The sequence below is a fragment of the Lipotes vexillifer genome, unplaced genomic scaffold (genome assembly GCF_000442215.2).
Source record: "Lipotes vexillifer unplaced genomic scaffold, Lipotes_vexillifer_v1.1 scaffold70, whole genome shotgun sequence".
Classification (NCBI taxonomy): Eukaryota; Metazoa; Chordata; class Mammalia; order Artiodactyla; family Lipotidae; genus Lipotes; species Lipotes vexillifer.
The window spans coordinates 2,300,317-2,324,840 of NW_006789896.1; the positions used below are offsets into that span (position 1 = coordinate 2,300,317).

General features: G+C 40.1%; 1 protein-coding gene across 1 annotated transcript in view; it reads right to left on the reverse strand.

The window, feature by feature from the left end:
• The window catches only part of HYDIN (HYDIN axonemal central pair apparatus protein), a 342,406-nt gene that overhangs the window by 195,293 nt on the left and 122,589 nt on the right, over window positions 1–24,524 (reverse strand). Inside the window, 3 exon segments of the mRNA XM_007462964.1 lie at window positions 17,866–18,018; window positions 19,410–19,574; window positions 22,472–22,607. Of these exon segments, the coding sequence (XP_007463026.1) occupies window positions 17,866–18,018; window positions 19,410–19,574; window positions 22,472–22,607 (454 nt within the window).

Genomic DNA, 24,524 nt, shown 5'->3' on the forward strand with positions numbered 1-24,524 from the left:
AGAAGACCTGAGTTGCTCTCCAGGGCTGAAGTGGTAAGTTTTCTTTTTGATGAAGCTTATCAATCAATGTTTGGCATAAAACCAGGCAGCAAAGTACATCCTAGAATCCAAGAACAAGGCACATTAAAATGCCAGCTGCTGGGACTTCCCTGGTGGTCCAGTGGCTAAGACTCTGCACTCCCAATGCAGGGGGCCTGGGTTCTATCCCTGGTCGTGGAACTAGATCCCACATGCTGCAACTAAGAGTTCATATGCCGCAACTAAAGATCCCACATGCCACAACTACAAGATCCCACATGCGGCAACTAAAGATCTCGCATGCTGCAACTAAAAAAAAAAAAAGATCCCGCACGTGGCAACGAAGATCCCATGTACTGCAACTAAGACCCGGTGAAGCCAAATAAATATATATATTAAAAAGTAATAATAAAAAAATAAAATAAAATGCCAGCTGCTAAGGTACTGGACTATCCTTACCAAAAGTCAGGCTCTAAACCACTCTCACCTTATGTCTCTTTGGTATTTGGCTTTTAGGGGTATCCTTTGTTTTTAGGGAGGACTTGGCCTATGTGACATTTTATGTTATTAGATGGCAAATTTGACTAAAGGAGGGATGGATAAGTGATAATCATAGCTATGGAGAACATTTGGTAACCCTTTCAAAATAACAATACAGCAAGACAACGACTGATAGGCTAGGAAGGAAGGCTCTAAAGGAAAAGAGACATTGTGGTTTGAGTCCCAGATCTGCCACATTCCAGCTGTTGGACACTGGGCATGTCACTTAACCGTGTCCAGCCTCAGCTTTCCCACCTGCAGCTCATGATACTGACTGCACCTTCTGCATAGAGTTGATGGTTAAATGAGGTGATGCATATAAAACTCAGAATAGTGTCTGGCACACAGTAAGTCTCCATAAATGACAGCTATTGTCATCATTTTACCAAGAGCTGAAATGTCCCACATGACACAAATATGGGCTCAATAGTATTTGTCCCTGAAATATATTACAAAACTGAGACAGTAAGGATGGATGCTAAGAAAGCATTTAACATACAATACTCTTGCCAGAAGAGAAGCCATCTCATAAGGGTTTACAGTACGCAGAAGTATAAGATGGCTACTCCTACTCCATCTCCTGGTGTCCGGTTATCTTCTCCTAGTTATTAAATCAAACACTAGCCTAGGCGCTGCTGTGAGGGGATTTTGCAGATGGAGAGATTACCCCAGTGTTCCTGACTTACACCGGAACACAGAGCCCTTAGAAGGGATCGGGCTCTTCCTAATGAGGAGATTCCAAGCATGTGAGGGTCTATGGAAGGGGTACATGGTGGGGAACTGTGGGGGGCTTGACGGCTGACAGCAGTCCCTGGCTGACAGCTAGCAAGAAAATGGGGCCTCAGTTATTCAACTGAGAGAAAACAAACTGTGCCAAACCTGAGGGGGCCTAGAAGTGGATCTTTCCCTAAAGGGGATCTTTCCTTAGTCAAGCCTCCAGAAGGGAACAACAGCTCAGTAGCATCTCGATCTCAGCCTTCTGAGATCCTAAAGGCAGGATCCAGCCAAGTCATATCTGGACTTCTGACCCATGGAAACTGAGGTAATACATTTGTATTGTATTAAGCCACTAAGTTTGGAGTAATTGTTTATGTAGCAACAGAAAACTAATACAGGGTTCCAAAGACGAAAAAAATTAGCTTTCCTAAGCCTTCTACCAAAATTTCAGCAACAGCTGCCTCTGTTTTTTCTATGAATTGGGGCTAGAATGCCTGAGTCAATCCAGTAGCCCACGAACAGCACATACAGGAGGTTGGTATGTGTATGTGCATATGACTGTGCAAAGGATGGAAAAATTGTGATCTTTTGCAATTCAGAATTCCATGCCCACTGGTGATAAGTGTTAAACCCTCCTCCTTAGATATGAGGGTACACATATCTAAGGCTAACATTTGCTTTTTATTTGACAATAGGGCATTAGCACGCTTCTCAGGCAGTGATCAGGTCCCAAGGTAAAACAGTCAGAGCTTTTATAAATTACCCTATCATGTACTTAATATTTGCCATAAAAGACAAAAGTGTTTGCACATGTCGTTTCAACAGTAAACGAGAGTGAATACACTCAGGCAGACCTCCTATCCTGCAGTGCTAATGACTATGAAGCTTGAAGAAAACAGCACTGTGCACTTTTCTCTAAAATGACTCGCTTGCCAGTTGAAATCTGCAGGAATTTCCTTCCATGGAATGAGAGGACACAAATAACAACAGGAACCAAGGTGCAGAGTGAGGGATTTCTCTGGACTTATCCTATTATCTCGGCAGATGATCAATTCTTTGTGGGACAAGAACAATGAACAGTCACTGAGGCCTTTCTCTTTTTCGTCCTCTAAATGGTATCTGTAGTCATATGGTTCTCTGCCCTGAAGTGAGTCACTTTGCTGCTTAAAATAATTAACTGAACGTTAGGAGATGAAGTACAAAAGAAATGATGCCGGAGCTTTATAAGAGAAGCAGAGAGGGTCATCATTAAAAGAGGGGGCTTTGAAGTCACATGGAGACCTGTCGGTCAACTGTGTGGACTCTGCCCATTTGGAGCCAGGTGGCTTTGTATTAATTTTTAAAATCTAGGTTTCAGTTTTCTCATCTGTTAAATGTATTACTTGAAGATGAAATAAAATGGGTGCCAAGCACCTGGTACTTTGTCTACCACAAAGTAAATACTCAATAATTGGTGGCTGTTATTAACGTTATCATTCAAAACTTCACGTCCAGTACTCCTTCCTGCTTGCACCCTCCTCAATCTAGTTGACAGGAATCTCTTTCACAGGCCTGATCCTATGCCTCTCTTGCTGGAGATTCTGGATGGCTCTCCAGTGTCTGGACCAGTGGTGCTGAATTTTTTTCCCCTTTGAGAAAGCTATGGAACCCCTCCATAGAAAAAGTACACACACACACACACACACACACACACACACACACACACCACATATCCCAAACTTTACATATAATTTCCAGGGTTCATGGGCCCCCAAACATGGTGGGTGTCTGTCGTCTTTTCTGTTTGAAACAAAGGCAGCCTGCAATCAAGACTGGTACACCAGATAAGAACCTATGGTCTGGAGGATTTGTTCCAAATCCTTTGTTAGAGGGCCCCAAAGCCCTTTTCCAGGCTTACTTCCCAGGCACTGTCAATTTCCAACACACACCCTCGGTTTCAGCCACACCAGATCTTCCCGAGTGTGCTGTACATCATCACTGCATTTAACTATGCTGTTCTCTGGAAATGTACACCCCATTTCCCTGTCCTCCTCCGCATGCCTCAAGTCTCCACTCAAATGTGCCTCTACCTATGAGCATTTTAAATTTTATGGAAGAATTAGCCACTTCCTCCTCTGTGCTTATATATAACATAGCACACTGTAATACTGTGTTATTTTTGTATCCATTTCTGTTTTTGAAACTATAAACTCTTTGAAGAAAGAGATCATTCTTATAATTTTATGAAGAAAGATCATTTTTATGTCTCTCCCTTCAGCTAGCAGAGTTAGTCCCAGGAATGAGGAAGATGCTTAAAAATATTTATTTATTGGTCAATAAATATATGAAAAATGTTCAGCATTACCAGTAAGCCAAAGAAACACAAACTTAACTAACGATACAACACTTGTTTTCATCTGCCAGTTTTGTAAAACAAACAAAATGTTAGCAAGGGTCTCGGAGAGGTTGACATTCTTTAACACTGATGGGGGTAGGGTGGCTAGGATACAAACTGGTACAAACTTTCTGAGAGATAATATCAAAAGATGTATCAAGACTCTTAGTTATGTTCATGCCATTTGACCCAGCAGTTGCATTTCTCGGTATTTAGTCTAAGGAAACAGTTAAAGATGGGAGCAGCAATTAAGATGTGAGCATTGTTTACAGTGGTGAAAAACTGGAAACCACCTATCAGTAGGGGATTAGTTAGTTAAACAACTGTCATGGAGCCAAATGATGCAATAAAGTCAGTCACTGAAAATGATCTGAACAGGAATACTCCTTAATAATTCATATCAAAACTGACTATACTACATTGTTGAATGAAAATAGCTGGTAATGACATAGTATTATTTGATGGTGGGGGGTAGGAATACACAGTCAGACACACAAACGCAGTAAAGTTTTGGAAGATGTACACCAAATATTTTATAGTGGTTATCTTCAGGGTGGCACACAGTGATTTTTTTTCTCTATCCTTATAGAATAAACAAAAGTTAAGGAAATGTTATTTGTGTAACAAGAAGACACATGTACATTTCTTGAATAAATAACTCATTCTAAAAGGATACGATCACTCTTCTCTTTAGAGAGCATTTAATTTTAACTCTGTTTGCTCTCTTGCTTCAGATTCATTCCCAGTTTCTTTCTTTCTTAGAAGCTTTTTCTTTAAAAATAAATAATACACATCACAGTGTTAAATTCAAATGGATTCAAGGGTAATGAGTCTCTCTCTCTCTCTCATGCCTGGGCATGATCACTAGTTCCCATCCCCAGAGGCAGCCACTGTGTGCTGTTTTCTGCCTGGCTTTTCAGAGAAACTTTATAAGTAAAATTAGACATATATGTATTTATATTATTGCATATATACTTTTCTTGCATAAATGGTAGCATACTTATACATTCTGCCCTGAAGCATGACTTAAATTTTTAAATTTTATTTGTAGGAAGTGTATACACATACACAATTTCCAAAGTTAAATGGTTCTAGAAAAGTTATATTGTGAGAATTTGGTAAAGTTGCAGGATATAAAATTAATACACAGAAATCTCTTGCATTCCTATACACTAAAAACAAAAGATCAGAAAGAGAAATTAAGGAAACAATCCCATTTACCATTGCAACAAAAAGAATGAAATACCTAGGAATAAACCTACCTAAGGAGGCAAAAGACCTGTACTCAGAAAACTATAAGATACTGATGAAAGAAATCAAAGACAATACAAACAGATGGAGAGATATACCATGTTCTTGGATCAGCAGAATCAATATTGTGAAAATAACTATACTACCCAAAGCAATCTACAGATTCAATGCAATCCCTATCAAATTAAAAATGGCATTTTCCACAGAATTAGAACAAAAAATTTTACAATTTGTATGGAAACACAAAAGACCCTGAATAGCCAAAGCAATCTTGAGAAGGAAAAACAGAGGTGGAAGAATCAGGCTACCAGACTTCAGACTATACTACAAAGCTACAGTAATCAAGACAGTATGGTACTGGCACAAAAACAGAAATATAGATCAATGGAAAAGGATAGAAAGCCCAGAGATAAACCCACACACCTATGGTTACCTTATCTATGACAAAGGAGGCAAGAAGATACAATGGAGAAAAGACAGCCTCTTCAATAAGTGGTGCTGGGAAAACTGGACAGCTACATGTAAAAGAATGAAGTTAGAACACTCCCTAACATCATACACAAAAATAAACTCAAAACAGATCAAAGACCTAAATGTAAGGCCAGACACTATAAAACTATTAGAGGAGAACATAGGCAGAACACCCTTTGACATAAATCACAGCAAGATCTTTTTTGACTCACCTCCTAGAGTAATGAAAATAAAAACAAAAATAAACAAATGGGATCTAATTAAACTTAAAAGTTTTGTGCAGCAAAGGAAGCCATAAACAAAAAAAAAAGACAACCCTCAGAATGCAAGAAAATATTTCAAATGAAGAAACCAACAAAGGATTAATCTCAAAAAATACACAAGCAGCTCATGCAGCTCAATATCAAAAAAACAAACAACCCAATCCAAAAATGGGCAGAAGGCCTAAATAGACATTTCTCCAAAGAAGATATACTGGTTGCCAACAAACACACGAAAGAATGCTCAACATCACTAATCATTAGAGAAACGCAAGTCAAAACTACAATGAGGTATCACCTCACACTGGTCAGAATGGCCATCATCAAAAAATCTACAAACAGTAAATGCTGGTGAGGGTGTAGAGAAAAGGGAACCCTCCTACACTGTTGATGGGAATGTAAATTGGTACAGCCACTATGAAGAACAGTATGGAGGTTCTTTTAAAAACTAACACAGAGCTACCATATGACCCAACAATCCCACTCCTAGGCATATATCCAGAGAAAACCATAATTCGAAAGGATGCATGCACCCTGATGTTTATTGCAGCACTTTACAATAGCCAGGACATGGAAGCAACCTAAATGTCCGTCAACAGAGGAATGGATAAAGAAGATGTGGTACATATATACAATGGAATATTACTCAGCCATAAAAAGGAATGAAATAGTGCCATTTGCAATCTCTAGGATGGACCTAGAGATTGTCATACACAGTGAAGTAAGTCAGAGAGAGAAAAACAAATATCATATAATATCACTTATATGTGGAATCTAGAAAAATGATACAGAGGAACTTATTGGCAAAACAGAAATAGAGTCACAGATGTAGAGAATAAACTTATGGTTACCAAGGGGGGTAAGAGGGGGTGGGATGAATTGGGAGATTGGGATTGACATATATACACTACCACGTTAAAAACAGATAACTAATGAGAACTTACTGTGTAGCACAGGGAACTCTACTCCATGATCTGTGGTGACCTAAACGGGAAGGGAATCTCAAAAGGAGTGGATATATGCATATGTATAACTGATTCACTTTGCTGTACAGCAGAAACTAACACAACATCATAAAGCAACTATACTCCAATAAAAACTAATTAAAAAATATTTTTAAGAAGGTATACTGTGAAAAACACTTGTCTCTTGAACCCACTCTCCCACCCTTCTCATTCTCATTCTCATTGTTGCACATTAATGAGGGTAACCCCTTTAATTTTTAGCATTTTCTTCTGGTGTGTTTACCTTCACATCTGTAAGTAATCTACTGCTGCTTCTTAATTTTTCAGTTTGAGCCTTATCCATTTGCTTCTACGGAAGATAATGATAGCTTTTTTTCCTCTCCCTCTCTCTGTGCGTTTGTTTTACCAACTCTTCTACATTTTCATTTTGGGTAGTTTCATCTGACGGTTCACTTCTACAGTTTTCATCTGTGTGTAATACGCAGTTAAGCCCATCTATTGAGTTCCTAGTTTCAATTGTATTTTTTAGGTCTTCAATTTCCATTTGTTCTCTTTTATACTTTCTAGATCTCTACCAAAATTTTAAATCTTGCCTTTTATTTCCTTCAGTATATTAAGCATATTGTAATTTTATATAAATTTGTCTCCTGTATGCCTGGTAATTTTAAAATGAACTGTTTGACGTTGTATATGAAAATTGTAGAGATACTTTGAGGCTTAGAACAATGTTGTCTTCCTCTGGTGAGACTATATATTTGCTTCTAGGAAAGATGTTGGGGAAAACTAGCAATCCCGGAACTCCTTTATATAGGCAGAGATTAAAATGATGGTCTGTACTAGCTTACTTTTGTTCCCAGAATGTAGCATTTCCTAGTACTAACCAAAAGTTTGGGAGTCTTACCAAGTCCATTCTTCTCCAATTTTTCTCTCTCTAGCCTGTCCTGATTCCAATGTTTATCTTCTTAGATCAGTGAGTTTTCTGAAAGCTCCTTTCAGTTTTTCAGCCTCTTCTGGTACTATATAGGAAAAGCAGTCACAAACGCTGGACGTATATTTCTCAATTTCCTTTTTCTTTTGGGTTGTCATTGGATTTGTTTGCTCTGTCATTCCCTTAAACTCATGATTTTTCGTATCTTGCCCAGCTTTTCTCCCTGTTCTTAGAGGGAAGCAGTTCAATGATATATTGAATTGAAAGGGCTTGGTCTGAGCTTGGTATGCTGAGAGTTCCGGCTGGTCAAGCAATTGCCCTACCTCTTAATTTCCCCATTTGTGGGGAAAAAAAAGTCTGAGAATTTTAAGGGCAGCAGACTTTGATTGTATGAGGGAGGCAGGTATCTGTAATTTACACAGCTCTTAAGTAATATGTCCCAACATTTTTTTTAAAATTTTTATTTTATATTGGAGCATAGTTGATTAACAATATTGTGTTAGTTTCAGGTGTACAGCAAAGTGATTTAGTTATACATATACATGTATCTATTTTTTTCAACAACCTTTTAAGGCCACAAGGAGGTATCTTTGAACAGGGACTATAATGTTCTTTCTGAAAGTCACTGCTCTCTCAAGACAGATTAAAAAATTTTAATTAAAAAATTTACAAAATTAAAAAAAAATTTTAAGATAAAAAAATTTTTTAAAAAGACAGTGAAAAGTGTCATATCAAACATAAGTCATGATGATAGTTAAATAAAAGGAAATAGGACTGCTCTGAGCACACAGGCATGATTTTCACAGTGCCAGGAAGCATCTGTACAAATACATGAATAAATAAGCCCCAGGGAGCTAAAGAATTAGAAAGCTAATGAACCTGAAATTTCTAAAGTAAGTTATTTGCTAATAAACCTTTTTTTCTTTGATGTGGAAGAACACATATGGATTCATCAATAAAAATGTTTTATATTTTGTAAGATGGCTTCACTGTCAAAAATTATAGAAACAAGTGAAGAGTAAGGAAAAAGGCAGCATTAGAGTTCCCATTTGATAGAGCACTGTACTACGTGGATCAGTTAAATTTGAAACCTTGGGGCCTCTCTGAGTGTGCCTTATTTCTTTTTCTTTCTTACCTAAGAAAAATATAAAAGATCTTAAGATACAGTGTCATAAAAATTTAAGTCTTTCCATAAGCCATTTCACCTAGATCTTCTTGTCTGTCAAGAAGATAACAGATGGTAATCAAAGCTACCATCTATTGAATGCTGAATGCTTATTTTTTACTAGGCACTTTCTACATAGATTATCATGTTTAATCTTCTAGATGCCATTATTAGTTCCATTTAAAGAGAAGGAACCAAAGGCTCTGAAAGATTAAATAACGTGCCCGGAATTAGTGCACGCACAGTTAAGGCTTGATTGCAGATCTGTGTGAATACAGTACCTACACTGTCTATAGTACTTCAGCACTGACACACTTAACCACTCTTTGTTGAGTGACTACCATATGTAAGATAACTGTGCATGACACATGACCATGCCCACCCTCAGATAATGTTGTCCTCCCCACCCAGACACACCCGTTTAATGTCCTAACATCTCAGAGGAGGATTTTTTTCTTCCAAAGCATGAAACAATGCTGCATACAACTTCATCACAACTGACATTTAAAAAAATACTCCAAGTGTCACCCTATGGAGAGCTCTACTATGTTATACATGCCTCTCCAGTCTCTTTCCTTTTACTTGAGACAGGGAAGATGAAATGTGACTAAGGAAGAATATGATCTGCTCCCTGATCAACATCATATAATATTGACGTATGTGTGTTGGGGATTTCATACCATTAATAAACTTTTACACCATGCATCTCTTCTTGTCTTTTCTCATTATATAAAAGTGTTTATTTCATTTTTCACTAGCTTATTATTGAAGATGACTGTCTACTGTCAGTGCACAAACAGGGAGAATAAATTCTTTAGTTGATAATGACAATAATAGGCATCCCCTAAAAGTGACATGAGTTGGTGTCTTAGTCAATGTGGGCTGCTATAACAGAATACTATACTGGGTGGTTTATTAACAACAGAAATTCATTTCTCACAGTTCTGGTGGATGGCAGTCTGAGATCAGAGTGTCAACACGATCAGGTTCTGGCATGAGCGAGCTCTCTTCTGGGTTGCAGACAACCATTTTTCTCATTGTATCCTCACGTGATGGAGCCGGTGAGAAAGCTCTCTCGGGTCTCTTTTATGAGGGCACTAATCTCATTCATGAGGACTCTACCTTCATGACTTAATTACCTCCCAAAGGTCTCATCTCCTAATACCATCACTTGGGGGTATGGATTTGGAGGGCAGGGCACAAACATTTAGTCCATTTCAGTTGGGTTGATGATGATGATGGTAATAGGGAAGAAGTTATAGATTTTTATGGAGGGAAATTAGAACTTGAAAAAAAAAGCACATTTGATCCATACGAAGGAAGTTTTGCCTTAATCTCCCTCTGTGGTGACAAGTATTAACTGTATGCCTGAAAAATAATTAATTAACATAAACAATTTGCTAAAGCTAATTAAGAGCTGGAATAGGCAGAATGAAGATGGAAAAGCTTACAAAGCACGCAGGAAACCAAGACATTTTTCTTTTATTTTCTGGCTAGCTCTTTAGTGACAAGGAAATCAAATCTCCTTTCATTTTGGCTCTAGCTTATACTGGAACTAATCATATTCAATCAGTAGAGCTGTCGCTCTAAATTCAGGAAAGGTGCTGACCCATCATGTTACCTAACATTCAATCAGTAGCTTTCCTTCTCTCAGGGTGGTTTATAGTCAATATGACCTATTGGAATCTGTCTTTTGAGTTTCACATTTAGCTATGCCAAAGTAAAAGAGGTCTCAAGTGAGGGTGGGGGTGAGAGGCTTACAGCTCTCTGTCAAGTACAAACCTTTGCTTCTGGAAGTCTCTTGGTATCACTGCCACTGGTATCCTCTTGTCACTGAATGAGTCACTTGGTATGGCTTAGGAAAAGCACAGTCCATTCTGGAACGGCTATGACTTTTATGCGGTGAAAGAAAAGATGCCCACCATGATAAACTAGAATGTATTCTCTTCTTATTTCCTTATTACTGTGAATTTATTTTATAGATTTTTCACAATTAAGGCTAAGACATAAGAACTCTGCTCTCTCATGCCAGGTGAAGATACATTTCACCATCCTTTTGTCAGTGCTCACCGATAATATATAAAGCACTATAAAAAGCAGTTAAGAGGACTGACAATAGATCAATGAGTTTAAGCTTTAAAACATGTCTTTTACTCTAACACACAGAAAAAAAGAGATAATGTTTTGAAAAATGAAAAGCCAGGTATAGTTGTTTCCATATCTTGGCAACTGTAAATAATGCTGCTGTGAACATTGAGGAGTGTGTATTTTTTTGAATTAGTGTTTATGTTTTTTTCAGAGATATACCCAGGACTGGAACTGCTGGGTCACATGGTAGTTCTATTTTTAGTTTGTTAAAAAAACTTCCATACTGTTTTCCACAGTGGCTGCACCAGTTTACAGTCTCACCAACAGTGTACAAGGGTTCTCTTTTCTCCACATCCTTGCCAGCACGTGTTATTTGGGACTTTTTGATGATAGCAATTCTGACAGGTGTGAGGTGATAACTCATTGTGGTTTTGATTTGCATTTTCCTGATGATTAGCGATGTTGAGCATCTTTTCATGTGCCTGTTGGCCATCTGCATTTCCTCTTTGGAAAAACGTCTATTCAGTTCTTCTGCCCATTTTTTAATTGTCCTTTTTTTTTGATGTTGAGTTTTATGAGCTGTTTATATATGTTGGATATTAATCTCTTATCAATCCTGCCATTTGCAAATATTTTCTCCCATTCAGTAGGTTGTCTCTTTGATTTGATGCTGGTTTCCAGGCATAGTTGTACTCAAAAACAAGGTAAACATCATATGGGCCAGAAGTGGAAGAGAAACAATAACCTTCTAGCAAAGGAAGCTCAAGGGAGAAAAACGGAAACCAAAAAGATCTTCCAGGAAGTAAAGGATAAGGGTCAAGGTCCCAAGCTAAGAGAGCTTCCTTGTATTTGAAAGAAGGCTAAACAAAGCTGTGATGTTCCTGAGGCTACAGTCTACACACAGGCTTGTGTCAGTGGTGGTGGACATTATGGTGGTGAAATAGAGACTGTCATGTAGATAGGCTCCAGGCCAAGCCACTGCCCAGTGTGATGACTGAATCTACATCCCCATGGAAAAAAGGCTCAACACTTGATTCTGGACTAGTGATTTGCTCAGGGTGAAGACAAATGGAAAAAATGCTAGACAGGGAGATAAGAGCACTGAGAATGAGAGAAAAAATACCCCACACCTGACTGATTTATCATTTAAAATTCCAAATGCAACCTCAAACAATTGGTTAATGAATTCATTCTTGAGCATCAATAGAGCTAAATGAAATTGATTAGAAAATGTGCCGAGACCCTTGTAGAGGTTCAGGATATGATAATATATATAAAACAAGGATTATGAAACAAAAACATGAAGATATGAATCGAGAATTGTAGATATGAATAACCAATTATAAATCTTAGAATTGAAAAGTACAGTCACCGAAATTAAATTTAAAAAGTAAGGATTCCCAGGTGGTGCAGTGGTTAAGAATCCAGCTGCCAATGCAGGGGACATGGGTTCAAGACCTGGTCTGGGAAGATCCCACATGCCGCGGCACAACTAAGTCCATGCACCACAACTACTGAGCCTGCACTCTAGAGCCCACGAACCACAAATACTGAGCCCACGTGCTGCAGCTACTGAAGCCCGCACGTCCTAGAGTCCGTGCTCTGCAACAAGAGAAGCCACCACAATGAGAAGCCCGCACACCGCAATGAAGAGTAGCCCCTGCTCGCCACAACTAGAGAAAGCCCGCGTGCAGCAACGAAGACTCAATGCAGCATAAATAAATAAATAAATAAATGTATTAAAAAAAAACTATATTAAAAAAAGTAAGTAGATAAGATAAACTTGATTTGCCAAAAGCAAAAAGAGAATTTGGAAACTGGAACATACCACTGAGGAGGCACCACAGAGAGATGAAGAGATGGATGAAGACATGAAAGATATGGATGGAAATAAAATTAAGCTTGTAGAATTGCACAGAAACAGTTGTGTGTGTGTGTGTGTGTGTGTGTGTGTGTGTGTGTGTGTGCGTGTGCATATATGTGTATTGTTTTCCTCAGAGTAGAAAATAGAAGGACTGGTAGAGAAGAAACATTTGAAGAGATGATGGCAAAAAACTTTCCAGTATTTAAGGGTCAAATCTTTAGATACAGTAAAGAGAAATTTAAGAAAATAAAAAATGAAAACACGCTTAAAAGCAACTAGTGAGAAAGACAAATTACCAATAAAGGAATAATAATGAGACTAACAGCAGAATTTTATCAGCAACAATTGATGCCAGAGATCAACGTACAAAGGAAGAAAAACCTTGTCAAATAGATTCTTATACTCAGCTAAACTAGCATGCAAGACTGAAGGTGAAATCAAGATATAGTCAAATATACATAAACTATGAAACCTCTAGCACAGAACTTAAAGGGATATAATTCATCAAGAAGAAATACAAACCAAGAAGGAAGCAGAGAGATACAAGAAATAAAAGAAGAATAAAGAGAAATTCACAAACTATTTTGATAACTAGCGAGTAGTTACTGAATGACAAAATTCAGCAACTTTGTGGAAAGAAGAGAAGATCCAAAATTCTACACAATAATTACAAATGACAGGTGTGAAGAAAGGTTAAGAGATAATAAATGTGTGATAGGGTCCTTGTCTTATTCTTGAGGAGGACCAAGATACTGATTTCTTTCATTATTGTTAGAAAAAGATAACATTTATTTGTTAGGGTTAATAACAAATAAAATAAATAAATAAAATCTATAGCCTCCAAACGAGTATGGGAAAAATGTACGTAAGATAGCAGTGGTTGGAGGGGGGTTTGGAGAAAATTTATCAATCCAGTACAAAGCAGAAAAGGAGAAAACTAAAGAAGAAAACAGTATAGTATATAGGAAAGACATGGTAGAAGTAAGTCCATATATTTCAATAATCACAATAAATTTTAAAAGGCTAGTCTTGGTATGGTTGATTGAATAATAGCCCTCCAAAGATGTCCATATCCTAATCCCTGATATCTGTGAATATATTGTTTTACATGTCAAAAGGGGCTTTCAGATATGATTAAGGATCTTGAGATGAAGAGATCATCTTGGATTATTGGTGTGGTCCCAATGTAACCACAGAGTTCCTTATAAGAAGGAGGCAAGAGGGTCACAGTCAGAGAAGAAGTAAGAATGCAAACAGAGGTCAGAGAGCAAAGATGTTATGCTGCTGCTGGCTTTGAAGGTTCTGGAAGGAGCCATGAGCCAAGGTACGCAGGTGGCCTCCAAAGCTGGCAAAGGCAAGGAAATAGATTCTCCTCCAGAGTCTCAAAAAGGCACACAGCCTTATAGACACATTTTAGACTACCGACCTTCAGAACTGTACGATAACAAATTTGTTACAGCAGCAATAGAAAACTAATGTACTCATCAATTAAAAGACAGAGTCTATCATTAGCTTTTAAAAAATTCAGTCATGTGGTGTTTTAAGAGAGTCTAAGCAAATCAGCACACAAAACAAACCAATACATACCAAAAAATCCTGAAAATTAGGGAATGAAAAAGATACATCATGCAAATGCTAGCTAAAAGAAAGCTGATGTAGCATTATCTCTAACAGGCAAAATAGAATTTAAGTCAAAAAGCATAAATAGGGGCTAAAATGGACAACTTACTATGAAAAAAGGAATAATATATTGTGATATATAAGTCATGAATTTATATGCACCTACCAACATAGCTTTTAAATATATGAAGTGAAAGTTGACATAATTACAAGGAGAAATGGAAAAGTACGAGATTTTGATAAAATTATATCAGAAACTATTATATCATACAAATAAGGCAGTAAAATATTTGAACAATACAATACATAAGCTTGATTTAATACAAACATGTGTCAGGAATTCAAAGCAGAGACCCTTGTCACTTGAAGGAGACAGGCATATAAATAAGCAAATATAAAAAGGGGGATCCCTACTTACACAAGAAAATAACCCAATGGCTTAGGATCAGAAGGAGATGTGAAAGTCTGATGATTCCCTTGATGCCACATCACTGTGTATTTCTATGGCAAATGACCAAAAAAATGTTTAGAAAGAACTGCTTGAATGAGACATCAGAATTACTGCTTCCTGGATCCTGGAAACTCTATAAAGACCTAACTGCAAGGGGCTCTCTTGCAGATCACAGAGGCAAAGGACGCTGTGAAAATGTTTTAGTGCCAGCTGAATCCCAAGGTGTCACTGACACCTGTACGCAAGTTCTCGAGTTAACGGTACACCTGAGGTTGAATTAGAGCCAAGAGTAAATGAAAAAGAATTCCAAATGCTTCCAAACAAGTGCTGAGCAATGCACTTGCTCCACCTAGCAAGGGGCACCCATGCAAAGAAGGCATCTATCTTCAAGCCCAGGGCTGAGGTCCCAGTGGCCAGGGACCACATCCTCGCCCTCATTTCTGCTGTCATCCCGACAGGAGCGCCGTGTGCACAAGCAGAGCCCACACACTCTTGCCAAAAGCGTCTTTCTATGCTCTGCTCTCACATTCTGATATGTTTTACCCCCACGCAAACCAGAGGTGACTTACTCTATTGTTTGGAGTCCTTCACCTTAATCCAAGTAAGTTGGCCCATTCAAAACCTCAAGGGGAGGCTGATATTTCAAACATTCCAAAGCAAAGCATGACAGACAGCTGGCAGTGGGTGCCACATCTGGGGAGGGAGGACTTTTTGACTGGCAGTCAAAAGAGGGGAGAGAATGACCCCTCCCTTTAGGGCACCCAGCAGAAAAGAGAAGAACTTCCAGACATGGATTTGTAGTGATAACATAAGAAATGAAGACTGCACCCTTGGCCCTACTTATTTCTGAGTGAGCAAGAAATTAAATGCAATAATTATCTGACCACGACTTATGGGGGCACTGAGCGCTGGGGTTAGGGAACAAACAACTATTAACTGAAACTCTCCTAATGTTTAGTGATTTCTGTAAGGATGAATTTGTAGATTCAGTATGGTATATCAAGTTGAAATTTAATAAATGGTATTTCAATTTCTTTCTCCACTGTAGTCAATTTCTAAGTTAGTGTAATTCAATTTCTATATTAACACACGTAGTATTTACTAGGAAATCTATCAAAAATCCCAGCCAAAATATGAAAGGAGTTTAATTTTCACCTATGAGAAATACAGTTGAAACTACTTTTATGCTATAAAGGTAATCAACTCAATAAACGCCAGTTTTCCAAGAGGAGACTGAGGGAAGAACATCACACTTTTGTCGCCTTGGAACTGGAGCTTGCTGTTTTAAGATGATATTAAACAATCAAAAGATGGAATCATGAAAACCTTTATGGAAAAGAAAAAGTCCCATTTTAACCACCAGATGGGTCATTCAATATATATACTATATTAGTAAAAAACAACAGATCCTTGATGTGCTTTTGTTTCTTAAAATGTACCAAAAGTTGCCACAAACTGTGAAATCTGGAGATATCTGAAAATGAAAGGGGAGGCAGTGAGGAAGGGAATCCTTGCTGTATTTGTATGTAAGCATTCTTGTGGTTTCTGCCCATCTCCTTCCTCTGTAATCCACTGGGACCCTCTCATGCCCCTTCTCATCATGTCAGACAGGTTGGCTGACTCCTCCTACCCACTGTGAACTCTGCAAATACAAAACTGGACCGGAAGCCACATTTCCTAGGCAATACCCCATGCTTCCACCAAACACACCAACTGCGACTCATTGGATAAAGACTAGAGAAGGTGTCCTTTTCTGTAGGATTTTTCTTTAAACATTATTCATTATACAAGATCAACAAGGCACTAGATCAAGAGTGGGCTTGTGTCTGAATCGCATGTTCAAAAGAGCAGTGATTGTACCAGAAATCACTATCTTTACAAGGAGTAATGACAAATGATAATATATTAATAATGATAATGATAAATGGCTCCTAGTTGGGACCAATGACTCTGAGGAGCCATTACAAGTCGATAGAAAACTATGATCCTATTCCCTCTGATATTTTATAAAATTAACAGTAAGTGATTTTTCCGAAATATCTGACACAGTGGCACAGTGGTTGAGAATCTGCCTGCCAATGCAGGGGACACGGGTTCAAGCCCTGGTCTGGGAAGATCCCACATGCCGCAGAGCAACTAGGCCCGTGAGCCACAACTACTGAGCCTGCGCGTCTGGAGCTTGTGCTCCGCAACAAGAGGGGCCGCGACAGTGAGAGGCCCGCGCACCACGATGAAGAGTGGCCCCCGCTCGCCACAACTAGAGAAAGCCCTCGCACAGAAACGAAGACCCAACACAGCCAAAAACAAACAAACAAATAAATAAATAAAATTAAAAAAAAAAAAGAAATATCTGACAAATGCTGAAACCAAATGTCAGCACTCATTCAAATGTCAATTAATTTGGAAATAGGAGAAAGGCTGTGCTATTTTAAATTTTATATTTAAATTTAGAAAACTTCTTCTAAAATCAAGAATAGTTTCAATTACTGAATTAGAAAATCCTAAATTCTGCAAAAAATTGGTATCTCTGTTTAAAAAATTAGCTTATAGAAGACTGGTGGATCTAAGTGTCATTATAAAATACACAGAAATAAGATAGACTCATTTCTAGAACCAATTTATACCTATTTTTCTATCTATCTTTGTTTTGCTGTGTTCTTTAATTTCTACTTTTGGAAACTACCATCTTGTTGTATTTCCTACATCCTTATAAACTACATTAAAATATTGCCAGAAGGAAGAGAGAATAAAAATAGAATAAGCATACTAACAAGTCTGTAGCCAAATGGCTTCAAATTAAATACAAGGAAGCATTTCCAGTTATAGAGACATTTAAAAAGTGTTTTCTGGAAGTGCGGGGCTGAGCTCAGGAATAGTTCAGTAAGGAGATCTCTGAAGCATCTCCCTGAACTGGGATTATATTCAATACATTGGCTTGTTTACCAAACTACATGTATATTGTGTTTCTAAATCAACAAAAAGATTATAATAAAGAGGAAGTGGGGATGAGAATAACATAGTTTAATGCAGTTGAACCATTTAAATCTCTGCTTCTGGTGATCATTTTCAAAGGCATGTTGCCAAAATAAGGCCACTGCCTATTAACATATAGGCAGAGCTGTGTTTTCAGTGACAGTTCCACAATCTACTCACCATGCATGCCTTGAATAATGCGGGGATTAAGGACTGGTTAGACAGGTTGAGAATCCTGAGGGAGTCCTTCAGGACGTAGATATTGCCAAAATCAACCTGAGTGGGATGTACGCAGATAACTGGGCCTTCTCCAATGCTCCTTAAGTGACATACCTGCATTCCATGTAAGAGAAAGAACACAGGAATGGCTGAAAATGGCTGGCCTTTAAAATCAAATTAAAACAGAAGCTTTTAAGCATCCCTTTATAAAAAGCAGGAACATAAAAGGGTGCTTATTAGAAATGACATCCCTTCTCCCTGGTACTCTGCAGTCAAAGGTCACAGGGATGGCCATGCTGATCAGACCTGGAATTCCTCCCTTAAAAGAATGATCCACTTCCCTGGGTCAGTCCAGAGCCGTGAACCCGAGGGGAAACCAGAATAATGGTCCTTGATACGCCACCCAGCACTACGGCCTCAAGAACACTTAGAGGTTAAGGACCAGCACTTCAGAGTCGGATGTGGCTGGACTGCGTCTCAGTTCTGTTGTTGTATTAGCAACACGATAGGGCCATCCACGGAGCAAAGTTGTGCCGGCTGGGGACTGGAACCCACCTTGCTCTCCTCCCCTTGCCCTGTGCCCTCGGCCAGGCACTGTGTCTGCCCAAGGAAGGGGGTCTTTCTCTTTCATAAAGTGCTTCCTGCTCAGCAAGCAACCCTCTCATGTGCTGCATCTGTGCAGGGCAGGCACACTGTAGGCTAGAAAGGTACCTGGACTGTGGCACCTTTCAGTTGGCCTGCCTTAGTGATGTTGCTTTATAAGTCAGGTGGCTTACCTATGGCATCTTATATGGAAGACATAAAAGCAAAATCTGGGTTTATTATACTCTCTGAGCAATCAGAATCACTTCAAACAAATGTATGTTGACATCACCCAGCTTCCAAGTAAACCCGATGTCTAGGAATTCACAGTCTGTTGGGCAACTTCCTTCAAGATTCAAGATTCATCCTTCAATTCAGCTCAAGCAGCAGAGAGATTTCCATGTCTCTCTCTTCCCAGGCTTGGAGAAAGACTAAGACTTTCAGTAGGCTAATTTGGGATATAAGTCCAATTATAGAATATGTTATAGCATATAGTTGTATATATATCCAGTAACCTACAGGAAAAGATCTGATGAGCAGTGAGTAAAACCAATCTCAGAGCCCACATGGAGCAAGCCAGGGATACCCAGCTTTGTACTAGGAACAACTGAGGAGCGTGTTAAACATACAGATGTGCTGGTCCTCTTCCCTCAGAGATTCTGATTTAATAGGTCTGGAGAGGGGTCACGTGTGTCTCTGTGTGTGAGAAAAATCAATTGCTATAAAGCAACACTTTTAGATGTAACCGCAAACAGATTCCCGAAGTAACAGCCCTGGTATTTTACCAGGGTGAAAATGAAAAACTCTAGAACTACCAACAACTAGAGGATATGCAAATACGCTGAGTGCCTCACATATGAAGGCTGGAATGTCCGGCAACAAGTATGGCAATTATAACTACAATTCTGAAAACTGGCTCTCACCATAGGGGGGTCCTGGCTCCCGAAGGTCGAGATGTACACTGTGGACCTGTACTCCCCAAGGACTTGGGTCTCCAGGGCCAGAGGTATGTGAACGGTGGTGTTGGGGGGGATGACCCCACAGGGGGTGGGACTAGACAGCAACACAGCTGGTGCATCCTGATATACCTGGTGGGACAGAGAAGCCAGAAGGATAAGCAAGCCCCAGGCTCAGTATGAAATCAACAGCACTTTGGATCATTTTGAAACAAGCGTTATCCTGAGTCTGTGGAGGGCTTTTAGAATTGAATCATCATTAAAGCAAGTGAATGGAGATGAGCACCCCAATTCAGCCAGAAGGAACTTTGGCTAAGTGAGGTGTGCCTAAGGCCCCAGATGCAAAGTGTGCAACCCAGCAAAGTGCAGAAATCATCCACAATGTGACTTAGTTCAGGGCAACAGCTTCCCACGGCCAAATTTCTTAAACTGGGCTTCTGCACCTTCATGCTTTATTCCCCATCCACTTCACCCCTTTGCGCTTCATTGGTAGAGGCCACTGGCATTTCCTGAACACATGACACTGTTTCCACCTCCAACCCTTTGCACTTGTGGTTACTCTTCCTGGAATGCCCACACCCTCTGACCTGCCTGCACACTAATCCTTATACCCCGAGGGATGCCCAGTGCCCCAGAGTCTGGGCGCTTGCTCTGTCCTCAGGGAGCATCCTGCAGTCCCTTTCCTCACCGTGCACTATCAACACGTCCATCTTCTCCAAGGACTGTAAACTTCTTAGGGCACGACCTGGGTCTCTCCTCAATATGTGCCCACTTTCTGGCCCAGAACACATGCTCAGTACACGTTTGTTTGTTTTTGGTTTGTTTTTTAATATTTATTTATTTGGCTGTGCCGGGTCTTAGTTGTGGCATGCAGGATCTTTTTAGTTGTGGCATGCAGGATCTAGTTCCTGACCAGGGATCTAACCCAGGCCCCCTGCATTGGGAGCACAGAGTCTTAACCACTGGACCACCAGGGAAGCCCCAGTACATGATTTTTAAATGGGGAAACAGTTAGGTGAATGAATGAAGGAATGTTGTCCACTGTTTACGAACAAACGTTCCTAAGAACCCGTTCTGCAGCATATTACTAAGCATTTATGCAACAACAACAACAAATAAAACTTTAAAAATCCCATGGTCAAATAAGTTTGAGTAACTGGGAAACACTTCTCAGAGCGTCGGCTCCTGGAGGGAAGGACAGAGCGTGCCGGTTTCACTAGTCCGGGACACCCCATGGTCTTTCCACACCTGGTCTGGTCCAGCTTGGCCTAATCTAACTCAGCCTCCCTCGGCAGCAGGGCTCCGCCGGGCCTTCCTGGGCCCCGAGGCCAAAGGAAAATCAGTAATACTGATTCCACCTTTATCTAACATTTTGATATCTTACTTATCATGGATTTTTTGTATTTGTTTTGATTTCTTCAAGTGTAGCATGAAAACATTACCATAGATTATCTTGATTACTGAGTGTTTTGGCTCTCCCCTAAATTTTGTGCTTGAGGCAAGTGCCTCACCCTTTTCCCAGCCCAGCTGTGCACAAACAGCTTCCCCATCACCCTGGGTGACTCAGGCTCTGCTCTGAGTTCTTGAGGTGACCGTGCATTCTGCAGGGTGAGCCTGTTCGGCTGTTGAACACTTGAAAGTTAGAAAAGTTGTCTCCTGTCACCCCCATTCTTGGCTTCTCGTTTTCTCTGAGAGACACCCACAGAATGACTTGAATTCCCTTTTTTACACAGTAGACCTTTGACTAGTGGGAACTATTTCATCCCAGCTAATTCTCTGTTCCAGATTAGACTTTGCGCTTGCTCCTCATATGACTTGGATTTCCAGATGACAGAGACTGACATTCTCGTTACTCCAGAGTTCTTTTTTTTTTTTTTTTTTTAAAGTTTCCATTAAAAAATACCCTGTCAAGATCTGAAGACAACATTCCAGCACTGCTTTGATGTGTGGCTCTCTCCTTCCTTTAGCTGTGGAACACAGTGTTTCTCCGATGCAGCCCAAACCTGCCTTGGTTCTGTGGCCTCAACACCGGTCTTCTGGAAGGCCAATGGCACTATCCATTGCTCCATGGAGTCACCTCACTGGTCTTTTAACTTATTTTGAACTTACAGCCAAATGAAACCCCCATTTGATTTTTTGCATGTATTTTTATTAGAGTACTACTTACAAGAATGAATTTTAAACCCAAATTCATCCTTGGTAAAGTGCCCCTCATTAGTCACCTTTCATTACTCTAGTCTATACAGATCTTTTTGAATTTTTTTTCCATCTGTGTTTAATAGCTTAGTCTCCCACCTAGCTAGGTGTAATGGCACGTGGGCAGACCCATTTCATAAAACATTAAGAAACAGTTCCTCCTCCTTCCTATATTATCTCTAGCCTTCTGGTCAAACAAGATCATTTATAAATATTGCATTACCATATCTTAGTGATTCTGTTCAAGTCACAGCCATAGACATAAATGAAAACTTCTAGCTCTGCCTCATTTCCCATGCATGGTTAATGCACAGGCAATAATTTGCAGGTGCAACTTCTGCATGCTGCCCTAATTGACCCTTTCTCCTCTTTATAGAAGGCAATTTCCCTGGGAAATTAACAACTGTTTCCACCTGCAGCTGCTCACTCATACAGGTGGCAATCCAGCTATAGTTTTATAATCCCATCTCCAGGTTATCCCATGGTTAAAAATTAGAATTACACACGGTCATGTGCTCAGGAATATGGCTCTTTCAAAGGTCTTCTCTTTCTCACTGAAGGAATCCAACTGAAGAAAAATCAGCACTGAAAAAGGATAGAGGGGCTTCCCTGGTGGCGCAGTAGTTGAGAGTCTGCCTGCCGATGCAGGGGACACGGGTTCGTGTCCCAGTCCGGGACGATCCCACATGCTGCGGAGCGGGTGGGCCTGTGAGCCATGGCCGCTGAGCCTGCGCGTCCAGAGCCTGTGCTCCGCAACGGGAGAGGCCACAACAGTGAGAGGCCCGCGTACCGCCCCCCCCCCAAAAAAAAAAAAAAAGGATAGAGTAACTCACCTGAGGCAGGACCTGATAGCATCCTGGGAGGTCGTTATGATTGACAAGCTGGATCGTTTTCTCATATGGATACTTCAGGAAGCAGTGCCCAAAGTTCACCTCTGTATTAACCACGTGGAGAGTAGGTACAATACACCTGCTCGAAGGAAGGAGTCCATTAAAGAATTCAAAAGGATGGAGGGAGAGCTTGTTTACATGTGGAGGACACAGAGTCCCAAGTTAAACACATTTGTCACCGTCACACAGTAGTTTTCTTCTAATAACTACATTAATCATTTTCAAATCTTCTCTCCTGTCATCCCTCTCCCTAAGCCCCCAATCACCACTTTTTAATCAAAAAAGGGCTAGAAGGAGGACTCCTTAAACACTGTCTTCTGTGGGTAATGACTAACGTTTCCATTGTTTTTCATATTTGGCCTTCCTTTGGCAAAGAGACCCCACAGCGCAAATTCCTTAGGGTTGTGGATCTGTTTTCATGACAAACAGGGCCAATGCCACCAGCATGAGGTCCTGACTAGCTGTGACACTTTGGACCAGTCAGAGTCCCCTGAAGGCTAGCAACAGCTCACACCATCTAACTAATGGTAATAATTCTAATTCCTATGCAGAACAGCTGCCTTGGATCAGTAGGCTCAGGCAGCTGCTCAACCCAAAACTGGCACTGTGACAGTGGTGCTCAGTGCGGAGGGGGTGTGATGGGGGAGAGGGAGGGAGGAGTGGAAGGCCTGTGTGTGCAGCTGGCCTATTATTAGGTGACTTGGGTTTTATTTTGTGTCTGTTAAGTCTTGAAGTCTGCCCTGCCCTACTGCGCTATCACAATATAGTGCAATGCTGAGGGGTGCTAGCGTTTGAATCTGTCAGAGCCAGGTTCAAGTACTGACCTTACCAAGTACAGCCCTGAGCAAGCTGCTCTCCCTCCCAGAGTCCCATTCTGCTCATAGGTAAAATGAAGGTAATTTTAGAGATTGATGTTAGCATCATTAACTCTTCTTAGGGAAACACAGAAGACGGTGTGAATGAAGGGTATGGCACGGAGCCGCATGATGGCTCGGGAAGAGATGATGAGCCTGTGGTAGTGGGTGTCGCCAGCCATACTGCTGGCTCTCTGGGAGAATTACTTTAGGGAGCACGTTCTAAAAGCAGCTCTTCTGTTGAGAGTCTCTGAGCAGTTCTTACAGACTGCACCAAAAGCAGTGACATGAAAGAGAGTCTTGTTGACCTCAAAGTTTGGGTTTAGCACAAGATGAGTGTTCATTTTTAGCTAGAATGGAAGTTGTCAGTTGACCCAATGATTTCGGTAAAGCTTATCCTTTACTACTTGAAACACTGTGGCTGAGAGGACTGATAGCATTTGACTGGGTCACAGAGAATACATGGTAGGAAACCCATAGCCTCCTAGAAACCCCCCTCCCCTTTTTCTTAAAAATTCAGGATTTTCTACTGAGAGCTGCAGGGAAGACGGGCTGGAAAGTATCAGAATAAACCCACATAGAAAATACACGCAAGACTAGACAAAAAGTTAAACTTTGGGATAGAGAGGACCAGATGAAAGAGTTTTCACTGTTTTTAAACAAACAATTAGGTCTCTGGAGGGAATACTAAGCAGAATTTGACCTTATTTTAGGGCTGCCCTTTGACTTCACTCAAACCCAAGACACAGGAAATGGTGCCAGTTATGATGGCCCCACCAACCAGCTCGGCTGCACATTCTTTAAGGTGCATCTTCCTATGATTCATGGAAGTCCTAAATTCCAGGGATTGGAATACTGTCAGAGTTTTAATAAGTACCTTTCTCTATTTCCTTCAGATGGTATTTTCATACACACTCTCAAGTTCCAGATCTGGATATTTGTTTGCTTTGGCAAGAGTGTGGCCAATGATTTTATTTAGGATCACTGTCATCATCAGTAAGTGACATACCACCCTCGGAAAGACTGTAACTTAGTTGAGGAGACCCAGTCCACAAATGGCAGAGCCAGGATCTTAACCTGACTCCAGATCCCACTGCTGCCTCTATTAAAACGGAGAGACAAGTTGGTGATGGTTCTGGGGA